The sequence below is a fragment of the Mus caroli genome, unplaced genomic scaffold (assembly GCF_978045245.1).
Source record: "Mus caroli unplaced genomic scaffold, Mus_caroli_1 scaffold_19, whole genome shotgun sequence".
Lineage (NCBI taxonomy): Eukaryota > Metazoa > Chordata > Mammalia > Rodentia > Muridae > Mus > Mus caroli.
In genome coordinates, this window is record NW_028227274.1 from 77,014,307 (window position 1) to 77,031,642 (window position 17,336).

Sequence of the window (17,336 nt, forward strand, 5' to 3'; positions counted from 1 at the left end):
GTGAAAATGATGGTGTAACTGCTCACACATTAACTTCAACATCTGGATGCAGTATACAGTCTACCAAGCCACAAACTTATAAGCACCTAATAAATAACTCTGAACTTTTCTCTTGCTGTCAGGCCATCAGTATGTCCACACAAACCCTCATCTAGCCACATCGTCTGTGGGCTCTGAGCTTCCAGCTCTACACACCATTTCTTAGACACTGTCTTCTTGGAACCCTCGGTTTCCCTATACAAGTGTTGTACTCTTTCATCTCTGATTTCTCATATCCTGTCTCTCTGTTCAATGTATCCTCTCTTCCATCTGCTTCTTTATCCACCACAATTTTCTTCTTTGGTTAATATTGAGCTCTGCGTTGTACCGGAAATCTCTGACTTAACGGTTTCTTCATTGCCTCACCAGAATCTCTACTTTCTTTAGTTGGTTCAAGTGCCATGAGTCTCCTAATTGCCTGGAACCAAAATATTGGAATATTTCTTGACTTTAGCTAGAAAGGTAAATGAGGACCTGAAGAGCTGGCCTAGATGTTAAGGGTCTTTGTTGCTTTTGCAGAGAAACTGGGTTCTGTTTTCAACACCTACAAGAGAGTTTGCAGCTATCTGTAACTCCAGTCTCAAGTGACCCAGTGCCCTCTTCTGGCTTCTATGGACACAAAATGTGCTGGTAGAATATATATATATATATATATATATATATATATATATATATATATATATGCAAAATGCTTATAAACATAAAATAATTGAATGAAATATTTAGAAAAGAAAAAAGAAAAACAAAGTCAATAATGCCCTTTGGTGATGTGTTTGTTTGAACACCAGTTTGCATAGTGATGTCTTTGTTATATTTGTCATCTGTGTGAGGGTTACGTGGCAGATGCCTTCCAAACACATAGGGAATACAGACCAATTGGTTGGGGCAGTGCATGGACTGTGCAAACTTAGCCAGGACAGATCTGGAAGGGGGGTTAAGAAAGATAAGAAATACAATAACTTTTACATGATTAAAAAGTAGTTTCCCACTATAACCACTTAATTAAATATGACCATCTAAATGTGGGGGGAAAGTCCTTAACAGATGACCACACAATCCTATATTACTTTATTTTCCATGATTCCAGAACTCTAGATCTAAACCTCAATGGAACAACCAATGCTAATTTCCCAATACTCTCCTACCAAATCTTCTTATAGATGGCTCCCTTTCAATGCCTTGCTTCCTGCCCACTTCCCAGACATCCTCACCATCTCCTTCCCTCAAATATCTCATTTATTCCTTCCAGACTACTGTATAGTGATTTCCACTTAATTCTTCCATCTTGGAGGCAAGCTCCTTAAGATACAGAATGTTCTAAAGCAGTAGTTTTCAACTTGTAGGGCACAACACTATTAGAGGGTGAAGGAGACTTTCAGAAGGATAACCAAAGACTACTGGAAAACAGATGCTTACATTACAATCCCTAACAGTACAAAATTACAGATATGAAATAGGAACGAGAATAATTTTATGGTCACCACAATCTGAGGAGCTGTATTAAAGGGTCACACCATTAGGCAGGTTGAGAACCACTGTTCTAAAGGAAGATGGAACATTCCATCCTGCAGGGAAACAATCATTCAGAAGCTCCAGAAAGTTCCTGAAACTTATCAGGTTCATTAGGCCCCTCCATCCCCAAGCTTGTATAAATAGTCAGGACTGCTGAGACACTCTTAGACCAGGAACAATTCCCAGAAGAGACAGAGATGAGTTTAGCTCTCTGAAAGTGGCTCAGACCGAAGTGAGCTGCCTAGAAACATGACACTTTCCAACTCTTTGCACCACAGTGTATTCCAGGTTTCTAGATTTATTAGCCACTACCAATACTGGGGTGGGCTTTGTTGATGCAGCTGTCTTTGAGTCGTTTCTACTCCTGAAAATAACCTCTCACCCATAATCTTTAATGTAACACCAATAAATCTTAACGATTGCATCACCAACATTAAATTTTGGTGATAGTCTTAGTTCAGTCTGTCCTTGGTCTCCTTGCTACAGTGAATAGATAAATTTGTTCACATATTCTCAGGAATACTGCCACACAACAGAATCCATCAAAATGAGAATGACTATGAAGAAATACGGCCCCTCCTCCTTCTCCTCTAGTGAGAGCACAGAGCTGGCTCACCTCACACGGATGAGTCTGTTTTGATAGTTTGTTTATTTGTGCCTTTCTTGTAGCTCAACGAGTTTGCTTTGCACCATGGTGAATTAAAGTCACCTTCTCTTTCTCTTGTAGAGGAGTCTCCTGACATATGAACTCTTGGTAGCAAAAAGTTCTCCCTAGAATGATACCAAGACCTGAAGTGCATTCTTGATACTAGATGTGTATGTCTTGTCTTTGTCATTGTCTCCGAGATTTTGTCCATCTGTATTAAGCACTAAGTCCCCCAGTGCTAAAGCACAGTCCTAGCATGCATTACATTGCTTGTTCATGCACACAACGGACAGATCCTTTGCTGGCTCTTCTTGCAGATTCTTCTCTTTTTCCTTTACTGTGACAGACCTGTCATTGGAAGGCACGCCATACTGACTTCTCCAGCCAGCATAGGCTCCACGTGGCTTTACTGCCATGCTATTATAACTTCTCTATATCCACACATGGGTCTGCATAGTTCCCTAATCCCACAGACCTATGCATAAAACTTCTAAAAGAGCAGGAGAGTGTTTGCCAATTGTGGGAAGATAAATGGCCCAGGGAAATCATGCTCTAAAAGCACAATTGCCTAATTTCCCTGCTGCAAAAGAGGTGCTATGTGTCTATGATTTTTTTCTTTTTTCTTTTCTTAAAATCATTCCTGGTAAGTTTCATTACAATATTTAATTTTATTAATTTGTGGCTTCAAATTGGGAGAGTCTTTGGGAAGAAAACGATATGCAATGGTTAAGTGATGGGTTAAGTGATAAAAAGGAATCAAAATGACTTTCATAAATATTGCTTCTACTTTGAGACATGGGGACAAGGAGATGACCTGGGACCATGTGATTTCCAATGAGACGCTTCTCTCCAGAGCTGCTCACAAAGAACACAGCCCAAAAGCTCTCCATTTTCCTTTCATTCTTCTCGATGTCTCCCTTTCCTCTTGCCTACTGTTAACCCCCAACCCCCACCACACACACTGAATTCTTCCAGCAATTAGATACATGTGATAAAAATACTTAACCTTAGAAGTCTGTGCTTTTAAAAGTGAAGCTAGGTGTTTAATCTACATCGTTAAGATTTTTAAATTTGGACTCTAAACATTCTCTTCCTGTTCCTAAATAATTAGTCATATTAGCACTCCAACCTTTTTGTTTCTAGGAGGGTGATTGTGGGCTTGAACCTGCCCCAGGAATAAGCTCATTTTTTTCAGTGGGAGTCAAGGGGCAGGAGTGTTACCTTCTGCAAAGGTGAGGCCAAATGCCCAATGAGGTGACCCACACAGATTAAATCATGGACCACTAGGGGCCTGTTACAAAACTCTATTGAAGAGATGATGCTGTGACCAGCATTTTAGCATGTGTTGGAAGAACCAAGTTGCCCATTGTTGAGGTTGTGCTCATATTCAGACTACATTGTAACAGAGTTGGTGCTTTTAGAATCCTGGACTCCAGCTTAGTCAGAACATTTATTACTGGAGACCCACGTGAGAACAAATATAACAGTGAGCTGGTGGTGTAGCGGGTGAAGCTTGGACAGGATGGGTACCACCCATCTGAGGTACAAGGTAGCTAGTACCTAACTGATCTTGCATCTCTTCCTGCAGGAGGACGTGCAGTTCAGCTTGGATTGAAGTAACACTGATTATACTCCACCCACTGTCCACTTATGACTATCTTTTCTTAGAATCTGAGTTTTCCCTCCCATCAGCTGCCTCCATCCTTTCATTCCCGTTTCACAGCCTTCACATGCTTCTTCTGAAAAGCTTTCATGACATCTCATCCACATGGCTAGCTCCTTCTTCTGAATAACTACTTGGAGTTGGGGGGGGGTGTTGTTGCTTTTGGCACGGGTATCCCTGTCATGTTGATGAGTGACAGCAGATTCTGCCTCCCCAAATACCCTGCAGCGCTGATAAGAAGAGCTGGCAAAGGGCAAGACAGAAGCCACCAGAAGTGGGGTGGGCCAGGCTCCAGGGGATCTGGTTACCTACACGGCAGGGTTCTGATATCTGAGAGGTGAACTCAGGATTAATTCTCAACCCCCTATTCATCATAAGGCAGGCGTCTGACATGTGGGCATGAAGGCTGGCTTCCTTGTCTAATAATGGCACTGAACTAAGAGGTACCATATGCAAATAGACTCCTGCTACTGGTTTTCCATTATTTGAGAAGAGCCTGGACCACAGGTTCGTTTGTGATATCTCATACATGGCAGAGTTTTAGGTTAAAATATGCAGATTTCTTCCAGGAAATCTGAAGAAGATGATCATGAGCCCTGCAGGAGACATTCCCCGCCACCTTTGGGGATTTGGCTTTGGAGGTCTGTGGCATCATCCTGACTATATGCATTGTCAAATCTGGACAGGTTTGCTCTTTTGGAAGCAAAATGTGTGGGGGGACAGTGATGTCTGGTGACAGGGAGCCTCAAATAATGCTGATAAGTATGAATCCGAGACTACCCCTTTCCATTATTTATACGCTTTTGGCATAAAACAAGCATTTTAGAAGATGGTGATTTAGCAGATGGTATGTGTCCAGAAAATAAGTCCAAAAAGCCACTGGCTCCTGAGAGAGAAGACAGGGAAGGAATGAAAGAAGAACTAGGAGGAGCCTGTACATGATTGTAAGGGAGCTGATGAGGCAACACAATCATTGGCAGGGCTAGGGTGTGGGGGATGAAGAATTTGCCAGGCAGCAAGGATGAAATGGCGTGTGCAATTGCTGCCTTTGCTAAATGAGGTCTCTAATTCCTTTCTCCATAATGGTAATGACTCACATTTATATGGTGCCTTTCATCAGCTTGGATCTCAGGGAGGGTGCAAGGCCCTCTGTCTACTAAGCGCCTAAATCTGGTCCTTGGTAGGTTATAGAATGACATCTACATAGCAGCCATATCTATTTTATAGAAAAATAGCTTATGTGAAATGGTACGTTCAGAGGCGGAAGAAGTGAATCCAGCACGGAGTAACAAAGGTACAGGAAGAGACACCATGGAAAACCTTCCTTTCTTTTTTCCACCATAAGTGTTAGTGTTATCCAACTCAACTGGAACCTCCAGTTGGATGCAGTTTCTGGAAGCTTTCAATGGATTCAGTAATATTTCCCTCACCTTACCTGCTTCTTATCTTTTCAAAGGACTTCATACTTTTTGAAAAATTCCATTTTAAGGGAGATTTTAAAGTTCTGACAGATTCTGACACTGGGTTCTAAGTATAGCCAAAGACATTTTTGCCTGATGTTTGGGGCTGCAGAATTAGAGAGGGCATGCAGGACACAGCAATGATAGGTCAAACAGTGAAAGGGAGGGACTATCCAACAAGATGAGCAGAGACATCAAGTTTAATTCACTGAGACACAGAAGCCATCAATGATTATGATCCATTAATGAATTGGGGGTGGGACTAGCCGGGTAAAATAGAGACTGACACAAAGTAGTGGCAAGAATTGTCAGAGAATGGAATTTTTATCACCTTGTGTTTAGAAGGGGACAATGAGGGGCCCTTCTTTTCAAGTTGAGGACTAAGTAAAAGAATACACTCTTTCCTTCATTGCTTTCTTCTGCAAATGTCACATAATCATTTGTCAGCTACACCTTAGCAAAGTGCATGTATGTCATTGGAGGATGGGTTAGATTCAGAAACACATGTGGACACTCAGGTAACAGGACCTGTGTTCTGGACTTGCCCTTGATCAGTGTGTGAGCTGAAGTTGCCCTTCAGTGCAGGAGACAAAGGCTAAGCTTCAAAGCAGATAGCTGTGTGAGCATAGTCAGGTCACTGGCCCCTCTGAGTCCTCTGTTTGGATTTGATTTGTCATTGAAAAACAATAATACAAGACAAACATATCTGAAAATCTGGAATCGCCAATGCTCTAAAAACTAAAACATTTTAGACATAGATATGACATAATTAGAAACACCCCATACTATAAATTTATTTGCCACCAAAAACATATTTAAAAGATCATATAAAATTATGATCAGGCTGAGTGTGTGTGCTACAAATGAAATATAAATGAATTTTGTGTTTAGACCCTGGTCTTATCCCCAAGATGTCTCATTATGTAAATGCAAATATTTGAAAATAAAGAAATCTGAAATTTAAAATAGTTCTGTCCTTCAAGTATTTTGGACAAACAACACTCAGTGTGCATCATTGGTTAGGTTTCCAGAAAGCAGATTAGGAAGGAATGGAAGAAATATAAGTTCAGGCACTCAGACCCACTACCCAGTCTTCTGGTCCTCTTCTCTGAATGATGAATGCTTACCCAAATAATACATAAAGTAGATGATACCAAAAAAGAGGAAGGCCACACTGTTGGCCAACAGATAGTTGATGAAGGAACTGAGCCTAACACCCAGTTCTTCTGCTGACGGTCTGCTTGTGAAGAAGTAACAAAATTCTAGGCCTTTAGGACGAGGCTTGGGACTGTGACCTTTGTGACTCATTGCTCCAAGGTATGCTAATCATACCTCCATAACGACATTCCTTCCTCCACCCACCTGCTTCCTGGGTTCAAAGAGTGTTCATTCAAAGAAAGTCACCCTGACCAATGCTGGAAACTGCCATGCAAATGTGCTATTGTTAGGGGCTCTTAGAAACTGAGAGTTAACCAGAACAATTACCAGGTATTCTCTGTGACTCTTGTGACTTTGCACTTCCTTGTGACTCTTAACTGGTATCTTTGGTATTTTTCCAACAACGCCCTCCCCACTTCCTTGAGTTGTGGTTTCTTCCTTTAAATACCCCCTTATACAGCTACTCGGGGCACCATGGTCTCCTCTACCCCTGTGTGGTGTATGACCATGGGCCCGAGAACGCTCTCGAATAAAAATCCTCTTGCAGTTGCAGCAAGACTGTTTCTTGTGTGATTTGGGGTGTCGCCTCTCCTGAGTCAGAACGTGGGGGAGTCCTCACGTTGTGGGTCTTTCACTTGCTTCCAGAACATTGACAGGATGGCTATTTCTTTCTCTCTCCTATGGCTGACGGAATATCACATGGGAATATAGACAGGAGGTGGAGAGGATTTTGAAGAAAGGAGTAGCAGCCATGTGAATGCACTGCTATAGTGCAGACACCCCAGGAGCACGCATTGTATCTAGAGATGAACCACCGCTGGGAAACCATCACAGTTCACTGAGTACCCAACACAAAAGTCTGACCATAAAAAAAAAATCAGAATGAAATGTGCTGAGGCAACTGATTTTTGTGCCTGGGCTTTCTCCCTCAGGTCTATGCACCTTAGATTCTTTAACTCCTTAGCACAACTCTGCTATTGTTTTCCTGTAGCTAAATGATACTTAAAAACATCAACCAAACAAACAAAGAAAACCCACGGAGCATCTGCATATGACTCGTTCAGTTTGGATAGATAGGTCAGTGCTATTCATGCTTTTAAAAAACCAGCATTTCTCATGTCCATATTTAATACAGTGCCCCAAGCCTGGCAGGCTTCATTGAGGCTCTTCAAGAAACCAGGTAACTTCAAAGAAGTCTTTTGAATAAGAAATGGCAAAACTATAGCTACTCGGGGCAGGCAGGATAAATGGACCATTCGGTGACCTGCAATCTATTCTCTTTCATTAAGAAGACAATGCACCTCCATGACAACTCGCAAATGACTAACAACATGACACAATCTTTAGTAGTCTCTAACTGAAATTCTTCGTTTGCATAAAAATAAGTCATTCTTTTTTACTTGACTGGTTTTTACAGTCACTATTTGTGGACTTCCCAGGAAGAGAGAGAGCAAGGGAGAGACCCTAAAGATAAACAGAGATAAAATATTATATCCACATCCTCACAGTGTGCAAAGAGACCCTTAAAACCAGGCTTTGGCCAGAGTGTACCACACCATTTGAGGACAATAGAAATGCAAGAAACGCTTAGGTTTTTCAGTTCCCATTAAAGGACTTCTGCACTCTTCAGAGTCTTAGCATTTATATACTATAAGGACAGGGACACAGGGATATGTTTGCCAAATTGTGAAACTGAATGGTAGGGAAAGACTTGTTTGGAGACGGAGGTAAACAAAGAAATTCTGCCAGTAACTGACAGGGAGGTAGATCTTTCTGGAAGCAAGGAACATAATTACTTAGACATCAGTGAGGAAGGATCCCAATGAGTGGGTGTTCTAAAAAAAATCACAGGGATATAGTTCTGTGTAAAGGAGACACAGAATACCTTCTCCCAAGCCACTTCCCTTAGTGCATGCGATGCTGTGACTGCAGTCAAGGGTTCTGTTGAGGGTCCTGACTGTGGCAGCTTGTTCAATGACCATGGGAAAGAACAGACATCAAGGTTTAGAGCTGTGGCTTCCCGACTGGTTAGACTTGAGGAGTCTCTGATCACCAGCTTCCATTCTCTCAGTGGTAAATCTCTCATCTAAGATTGGTGACTTCCACTGACAGGGTGTCACACACGGTCATTGTCATTCTCTTTTAGCCTTGGCACTCTTAAGATGCGGTTGGTATTCTATTCACGTTTAGAGCCTTCGGCTTGCAAACTGTACCAAATCCTCAGGACCCAATAACATCAGAAGAGTGTCTTCAACAAAAAATACAGTTGTAGCACATATGTCTGTCATTTAGAGAGTGACTGAGGCTGTCTCAGGCATTGGCTTTGTGGAACAGAAAGACAGGCAAATCATGTAAACAGTATATGAAATACATGGCAAATCCAAGTGTGCAAGTGGGCCTAATTGCACTCCCTCCTCCCCCGTGGTAAAACATGTACCCAGCACAATTGGCCTTCAGACTGCAAAGGCCACGACTTAAATAACTGGCAAGTCCAAGTCTAGAGAAAAATGTGGACTTACCTGGAGACATGGAGGACTCATAAGAACCTCTCTCCTTGCGATTCATCTTGAAGGCTTGGATGTCCTTCTCCCTGTATGTCCCAAAGCCTTCAAAGCTCCTCCTCTTACTCCCACCCATGTCACTGTCCCACTTGTCACTGGAAGGATTCATTTCACTGAACACATCCAGACCCTCCGATCTTGTGCTGTCTCCACCATTGCCAGAGTACCTTTTAGCACAGGACTCCACAGGCTCACTGCTCAAGTCACCTTTGTCCTTAGCCTGTGTCCAGTGCTGGGCGTCAGAAAGTGACAGCGTAGACAGGGTGTCCACCTCAAAGTTGTTCTTGGAAACCTTGTGGCTGGCCTCCCCGTGCTGGTGCTTCTGTCTCTCCTTGTGTTTGCTCTTCTCGCTCATCAGCGGAAGCTCTTTGTCGGAACCGCTGAGCCGTTCACTCAGGAGGTGGCTGGAGAAGCCTGTGGCTTTGCCTGCAAAGAGACCACTCAGGTTGTCGTGGGTCCCTAGGATTCGGTCTTCCTTGTGCTTACGCTTATGTTTGTGTTTCCGCTTGTGGAGCCTACTGCTGGACAGAGTGGCCCCGCCCACCTTGGGAGGGTTCAGGGATGGCTGTATGTCACCAAGGCCCATGCCTACGGTTCCCTGCAAGTGGACGCCATGCTTGGCTTTATGTTTCGTTGCCCCGGACATCTTTACATGAGAACTTGCGTGGAACTGGGGTGGTGGCACCGTCGGCCTCATGAAAGGGGACGCGGCTCCAAGTGTGTGTGACACGTACAGAGGAGCTGGGTACTGGCCATAGTAACCAAGGTTCATCATAGGCATTGATGTGTAAGGCATTCCATAGGGTGCATAGTAACTTCCACTGGGGATAGGGTAGCTGAACCCCTGTAAAAAAGGCACCTTTGTCATGGTGTCATTGGTTTTTGCAGGCCTACCACGCTTCTTCTTTGACTTCAGGTCTGAAGTCCTACGAAGATAGAGCAATGGATCGTACTGGATATATGGCACCGGGTAATAGTGATCAAAGTTAATCCTAAAGATGCTGGGATACGGATTCTCATGGTAGAAAGTATAGCCCCGGTGAGAGATCCTGAACACTTGAAACTTGGTGATGAGCTCTTCTAGCTCTGCCAGAAACTGGAGATCATCGCGGTTTTGCAGGCTCTTCCGTTTCCTCTTGTGCTTTGGCTTCTTGAGGCTTTCGTGGGCCAGAAAAGTGTCCACAATGAGATGCTTCTGCCGGTGGCCGTGCCGGTTCTTTGTGCTGGTGTCGGATGGAATGGCCTCTGGGTTGTCAAGGGAACAGAAGTCGAAAGAGTACCTCCGCCGGGATTCTGAACTCTTCTCTGCTTGGTCGGAGGTGCTGTTGTTGTCTGTCCCGATGCCACTGTCGCTCGGGATAGTCTCCTCGCTGTGGGACTCACTCACAGGGGACAACGTTATCTCCTTCAGTGAGCCAATCTCGCAAAGGTGTGATGGGGAGTTGGCCATCAGCCGGGGTGGGGACAGCTTCCAGGTCCCTCCGTGGATTCCCTTCTGGGTTTTGGTTGGAAGAGCACTGATGGGCTGGAGGTTCGGCATAGTTTTCAACTCTGAAAAATTGGTTTCAGTGCTGGCGGGGCTCAGGTTGCCATTGGACCCACCTAACTGTGTTGAGAGTGGGTGCATAGCTGCTGGTGAAGAAGCCACGGGTGACTGGAAGCTGGAAGGCACGGCTGGAACGTCCGGCTGGCTAGAGACAGGCCTGGGGTGCTTGATGGCTGATTTGGGTTCCTCGGATGGGGGTGGCAGCTCTGTCCTTGGCTTCCTGCCCCTCTTCTTGCCTATGTAGATGGTTCCTCTCTTGCTGACGTTAATCTGCTTTCCCAGTTTACTTTCAATAGATGCTGCCCCAGGACTAGTCTCTGGGGGAGCTTTGGCCTTTAGGGCCACGCTGCTGGAACAGGACAAGATCTGATTTAAGATATTTTTTCTCTTGAGTGTCTTCATCTTGTTGATCGTTTTGATGGTCTTCTTATCCAACACACCAAGCTTGCCAACCTTTTTGTGAAACTTCATCTCGCTCATGGGTTTGTCCTCTCCGGGCACTAACTGGGCCAATTTAGCCAGATTGCGCCGTCTCTTCCTTTTCTTGGTGCCAGGAAACTCTCTGCTGATTGGGCTGACGGGGCTAGTGGAAGTGCCTTCGTGAATCGTCTCCACAGTGAGCAGAGGTTGCTTCTTTGGTCGTCCCCGCTTCTTTTTGACCGGTGTGATCACAGTAAGACTGTCCGTGTTGGTGTACAGAGGGCTGGATGGGGTAATGGGGTAAGCAGACGGTGGCTCAACCATCAGTTTTTCGGCGGTAGCTAAGACTGCCTCTCGAAGCATAGCCGGAGGTTTGGCCTTGCTACACCTCCTTTTTGCAGCAAACTTGGGGTGCTGGATCTCAGGCAGCTTTCCTGATGGAGCATGCTCTGGGCGTGTGGGTGACGTCATGACCATGGGCGGTTTCCTCTGCTTGGACACACCTCCGGGGACAATCTTTTCAGCGTTCCCACCTGTTTCCAGGCCAACTGAGGGGGGTTCATTCTCTATCATCTTACCCAACTTCGGGACTCGAGGGTCTTTCTTACTTCCCTCTGAGTTGGAAAGTATTCTATTAACAACCTCACTGCTCATGGTAATCCCTGAAGCCAGTGCTTTCTCCGGAACGATTTTTTCCACCACAGCTTTAATAGACTGCCTCTTTTTCCTCTTATGGTTGGTTGGATCCAGAGAAGGTGTCTTTATGGGGATAGTAATCCGGACATGACTGGAATCATTTTCCGGGTTACTGACGGAACTGATGCTCTGCCGGGCTGGCGATGCCTCTTGAGCCTTGTCTGCAGGGTAGGCTTCCCTTTTCCCTTCTGTGGTTTCAAATGCTTTCTGGGCACTCTTGACCCAATCCAGATCTGAGTTTGGTAGGGTTTGGCTTATCATATCTTTTTTACTGAACTTCTTCTTGCTACTGAGAGTGGGTGGCTCTGGGAGTTCCTTTGTACTTCCTCCTTCTTGATCTCCCAATGGCTGGAGTCCATTGCATTCAGCCGAGCTGCTAGGGGTCGCTGGGGAGTTGTGGCTGCTGGGGGATGGTACCACACTTCCCAAGAGCAGGTCTTTGCTACTGCTGGACAACTGACTCCAGGCCCCTCCTGTACTGCCTTTTTTACTCTGGGCCTTTGCAAAGGAAGCCACGGGTTCAAGAGCTGGGACCTTGCTGGTGCTTGCAGTGTCTCGGCCAGCCTCTGGACTGATGAAGCAATTCTGAGTAGCTGGTCCACTGTCAGAGTTGGAGGGCCATTCCATGTGGCTCTGACTGCTGCTTTTTTGCTGGTGCTTTGGTTTTAAGGTGTCACTGGTGAAGCCCTGGGAGTGACCTGGGTCATACTGAAGTGTTGAGTGTTTCTGGGGCCTCTCGTATGCCTGAGAGTAGAGAAAGTGGAAAGGGAGAGAAAGAGAAACAAAGATGAACATTTTGGAACTTCTTAAAGTTTGTATAACAGCTTATTTTTTTTAATTTGAAATAAGGGGTTATGTTCATATTTTCCTGAATTTCAGAACATGAGAGAGAGAGAGAGAGAGAGAGAGAGAGAGAGAGAGAGAGAGGAGCTTTTCTCAATTTATGGTAATAAAGATATATGACACTGAATTTGGACATTAGCAAGAATGTTTTAATTGCTGTCCCTCCCCTCTCTAAAGAAGGTGATTTATTGCAGTCTGAGAAGAACTGTACAAAGAGAAGAGAGGAGGTGGCAACCCCAAGGCCTCTGAGCTCAATGAGTAGAATCTTATGATGAAGAAGCTGACACATAAGCAGTGGAGAATCCGGCTCCATGCAGCAAAGCCAGCAAGAGCCTCTTACTTATTCCAGTTCCTCCTCAGCGGTCTCCCGTTCTCCTCCTGTGATTCCCCATTTAGAGCCGGGGGTAGACTGCACATTACAGAGCTCAGTATGTTTGTATGCAAGCACCGCTGAGTTCTTTGGGTGAAAACGGCCCAAGTCCAAGGCATGCAAAAGCCAACATGAGAAACATGCAGGAACCATCCCCATTTTGTCTCTGGGCATGCTGCTGTGGTTGAGGGCTAGCAGGCTAGGATCCATAAGCCCACGTTAAACAGTTACTTCTCTTTAAGGAAAGTCTCCAAAGGAAGGTTGAGTTTATTGAACAAATGCACTAAGAACAAATTGTGATCCTTCAAAATAACCTTTCCTGTCCCAGGGCATCTGTGCTTCTCCTACACAAGGGAGGGAACGTCTCCAACAATTTCCCTAGGACTTCTTCCTAAGAATAGCAAGACACACCAGAGTCTACAAAACCACAAAGGGATGGAAGGCTAACCATCACTGGACACCACTTTTAGTTAGACACGCTCTCAGTATTTCAGACAGTGGAGAGCCACACAACTGCAGGTTCGTTCGAAGCTTAATTTGCAACCATAGTGGTACACTTATAGGAAAGATTAGTTTCGGATTTGTTACAGAGGGGAAATATTTGTAAATCAAAGAAAACTTCTATAACATTCACCCTAAGAAAAACGTGGTGGTTGGTATAGAAAAGTTGGCAGTTTTCCCTGTACTATCTATCAGTCCAATATCTACACATGATCTACAGTCTATCAGTTTCTGACCTATCATCTTATCTACCTTCTATTTTTTTGCTCCATCTGTCTGTCTTTGGGGGCTATAGAACTAATGTCCTGCTAGAACCCATTCGTAGTGTTTCTCTGAAGAATCCAGACATGCATGGCAGAAGCTTCAGAGGTAAAATTCAATGTCTCAATTAAACAGCTTTTGCATCCTATTAGCTATTGGACTCCGAGGAACATTTTGTCACTATGGCTTTGTGAAATCATTTTTATGTTTGTATGAGCACACTCCATATTTTTTCAAGTGTGATAGTCTTCCTGAGTCAAACCAATACACATTCCAAGTGGGGAAAAAGTGTCACCTTGAAATTTGTAGTATTAATACAATTAGCATCAATATATAGAGAATTACCTTGTCACTTGATGCTGTCTACTAGGGGTTATTGCTATGCACATAAACTATATCCCAGTTTCTATAAAATGTATGATTTGAAAACGGAGAATAAAATATTAAATGTCACTTAGTCATCTATTAGGAGCCAGGGGTTTGCTACTTCTCCATGTCAAGAAGCCAATGTTTCCTACTCCTCTGGGATGCTGTGTAACTTATCCTATGACATTTCTGAGACTAAGGTAAAAGAAGCTATGAATATTACTGTCTTCAGCCTCAGGCACAACATTAGTGGTGATTCTGTTTACTCCACACTCCTGGCTCTTCTGTGCCCCAGTGCTGGCCATTAGAGTCCATCTATGAATGGGGCTTTGTGATGAAGTTATGGCTGGAAACTTGGTCCCTGACTCTTACCACCTGTTCTCTGCTCTAACAGAGTTCACAATTAACATCTCTTTCATGCTATATGATCTTCGTCCTAGTGATGCCCCTCAACCTTGGAGAAATAGCCTGATTTTAGGCTTTCAAGAAAACACGCATTCACGTTTGTTGCACCAGCTGTAGCTAATTTTTGTGTGTTTGATTTTGTATGGTAATTGAATTACATGCCCACTTCTTTTTCTAGCTTATTACATATCAACAAGGTACCTATCAGGGTGCCTTGGCACACAGCAGGCCCTCAATAAACATTTACCAAATGAATGAAGGAATGTGCGTTTTATTACGGATATTTCATTTTGTCAATGATGAGATTAATGTGCTAAGCACTGAAATATATTGCTTGCAAACACAGTGCTTCAAACACAATGATACCTGATTCCCTACACTCTCTCTTCTGCATGTTCCATTGGCTTCCATAACAACATCTACCATAGTCCTTACAGTACCACGTGGTATTTAATACATATAGACTTCTGTCTCTTTCTCTAATACTGTAAGAATTTTTAGATAAAAGCAAGCAGACAAACAAACAAACATATTACCTATCTTTTTATGTATCTTATAATTCCCAGAGCTTACTAAAGAAATTAAGTACACAAAGCCATTTAGGGCTGTTTGTTAAATTAATAAATAACTAAAAGAGCGACTGGAGAGATGGCTGGATGGTGGAGAGTTCTTACAGCTCTCATAGAGAGCCTGAGTTTAGTTCCCAGCACCCAGATCAGACAGCTTACAAGTGCCTGCTACTCCAGCTCCAGGGGCACTGCCACCTTCTTCTGGCCTTCACCTGCACAGGTCGGATACACACAGAGATTCATACACTTAAATAAAAATAAGTATGAAACCAAAAGAAAAAACTAACAATTATCTGAAGCTCCTGGTAAAATGGCAAAATATACAGTTACACACAAAAGACAATGTATCATTCATCTTTCATTTGATAATGGCTCAAAATGAAACTGGAGTGCTGAAAAATGCTAGGTGTTGACCAAACCATAAAAACACCTCTTTCCCTCAATTTAAGGCCTATATTCCTTCTATGTTATCCCTGGCCCTTAATGTAATTTATACTGTTAGTTCTTTCCTATCTCTTGTCATTTGCTTCCAGTTAGCTCTACTGTGAGAGAGGGTTTGTACCTATTAAGAAGGTGAGTTTCAGTCTGATGAGAATGTTTGAGACTGTACTGTTGTAGCCAGGGACAGGTGAGGCTCATGTGCTGTTCTGGTCTTCCTCTAGGTCACGGGCCTGACTCATTGTTCTTACAAATTTCATAGGCCATGTTACCCATCATGGCCAGATGGACAAAGAGAAGTGAGATATAGTATCAAGAGTGGGGATGGGGGTGGTATTTAACCTTGTCACTCCCTGGAGCTGCAGAGAAGGGGCAAAGAGGGAAGAAGGACCAAGAATGAGCACTTTCTAAACTGTCTAAGAATGAGTCTCCTACAGTTCTTCTGATAGGTATGTGTTACCATTTGGGAAATTCCAGTTCCCCATTGGTCAGCCATGATATATGTACACAATAGCTCCAGTATGTCCTTCACCAAGACTGAGTGAGCTCTTAGTTTACCCATACAGAGATGGGCAAGCACACCACACAAAGAAAAACGAAAATGACTGTTCCCTCCCCATCCTTTATATAAGTCACATACCTTTAAATTCTGCACAAGTTGTGCTTCTTTTTAAAAAGAAGTTTATTGGGATTTTTAATGAAACATTTGAAATCTCCTAAGCAATGGAAAAAAATTAATACCTGAACCTTATTTCATGCTTATCTAAGGCTAAGCTGTTTCTTTTTTCCAGAAACAAATATGGTGAATGGAATCAGAGGAAAAATATATATGTATGTATATGTATATATACAACTCATCAGAAGGAAATAAACAAGCTCTCATAGGCATAAACTACTCTTTGGGGTCATCTTTATCCATGCTTCTTTCTATGTCACCTTTAATGTAAATTTACTGTCTGTGAGATATGTTGGTTTACAAGCACAGGGAAATAGGAAGCCACTAGGGAATCTTTATCTCTGAATTTGGTACTTGGTGCTTCTCCAGATGTGGTGTTGGATCACTGTATCAGGAGCACTTAAGGTACCAGTTATGGGTCCAGATTCCTTGGCCCTCTGCAGACCCACTAACTCATAGTCTCTCTGGGTAGGAGGAAGTGATACTTAGATTAACAGGCTCCCTGGATAATGTTGATGTACAAATTTATATCCTGCTGATCTAATGATTTAACACAGGCTCATCTGCGGTTACTATGACATTCACAGCACTTTGGTGGTAAATATGCAGAGCAAACCACCACAGGCCTGTTAGGATATGCAATTTGGCAACACTGAACATTCCTGTTTTGCTCCATGAACTCTGCAATTTACGTGGTAAGAAACCCCAACGCTGTTTCCCATTTCAGGGAAGGATGTGAGTAAGAGTTACAGAAGGGTCACTTTCACAAGAGGAGGGGAGCAGTACCTTCCCAGAAGGGAGAGCACACAGGTATTCATGAACTCCCAGCCTGGAGTTTTTATCCATGCTAATCATCAGAGCTCTGGGGAGTCCTGGCATTCCATTTCTGGAGCTAGAAGCAAGTGCTTAAACATGAGGGAGAGCAGAGTGTGGGAGACAAGGAACTGAACCACAAACTCTCTGCTTAAACTAAAAGTGTCTAATGTTAGCTCTATGCTAGAAATCGCACAGGAAGCCTTGTTAGAAACAACATACCTGGGGTCTACCCAGAGCAATTATGTCAACATTCTGCTGGTGAGCCCAAATAACTAGTACTTCCTTCAAAGCTTTCAGGCAATGCAAGTAAGCAGACAGAATTCGGAACCCTGGATCATATTTAAGACAGGGCTTGGCTTAGCCACCAGGGAGACTGTAATACTGCCAGGA

General features: G+C 43.6%; 1 protein-coding gene across 2 annotated transcripts in view; it reads right to left on the bottom strand.

The window, feature by feature from the left end:
• The window catches only part of Setbp1 (SET binding protein 1), a 356,483-nt gene that overhangs the window by 99,876 nt on the left and 239,271 nt on the right, over positions 1-17,336 (bottom strand). The window contains exons 4-5 of one of the 2 annotated variants that reach the window (XM_029472068.2): positions 8,998-12,445; positions 8,137-8,799 (exon numbers count right to left, since the gene is read on the bottom strand). In XM_029472068.2, the coding sequence (XP_029327928.1) occupies positions 8,789-8,799; positions 8,998-12,445 (3,459 nt within the window). In that variant the 3' untranslated portion in view covers positions 8,137-8,788. Of the gene's footprint in view, positions 1-8,136; positions 8,800-8,997; positions 12,446-17,336 lie in introns of those variants that run through there. The other variant, XM_021150811.3, reaches the window with a different exon arrangement.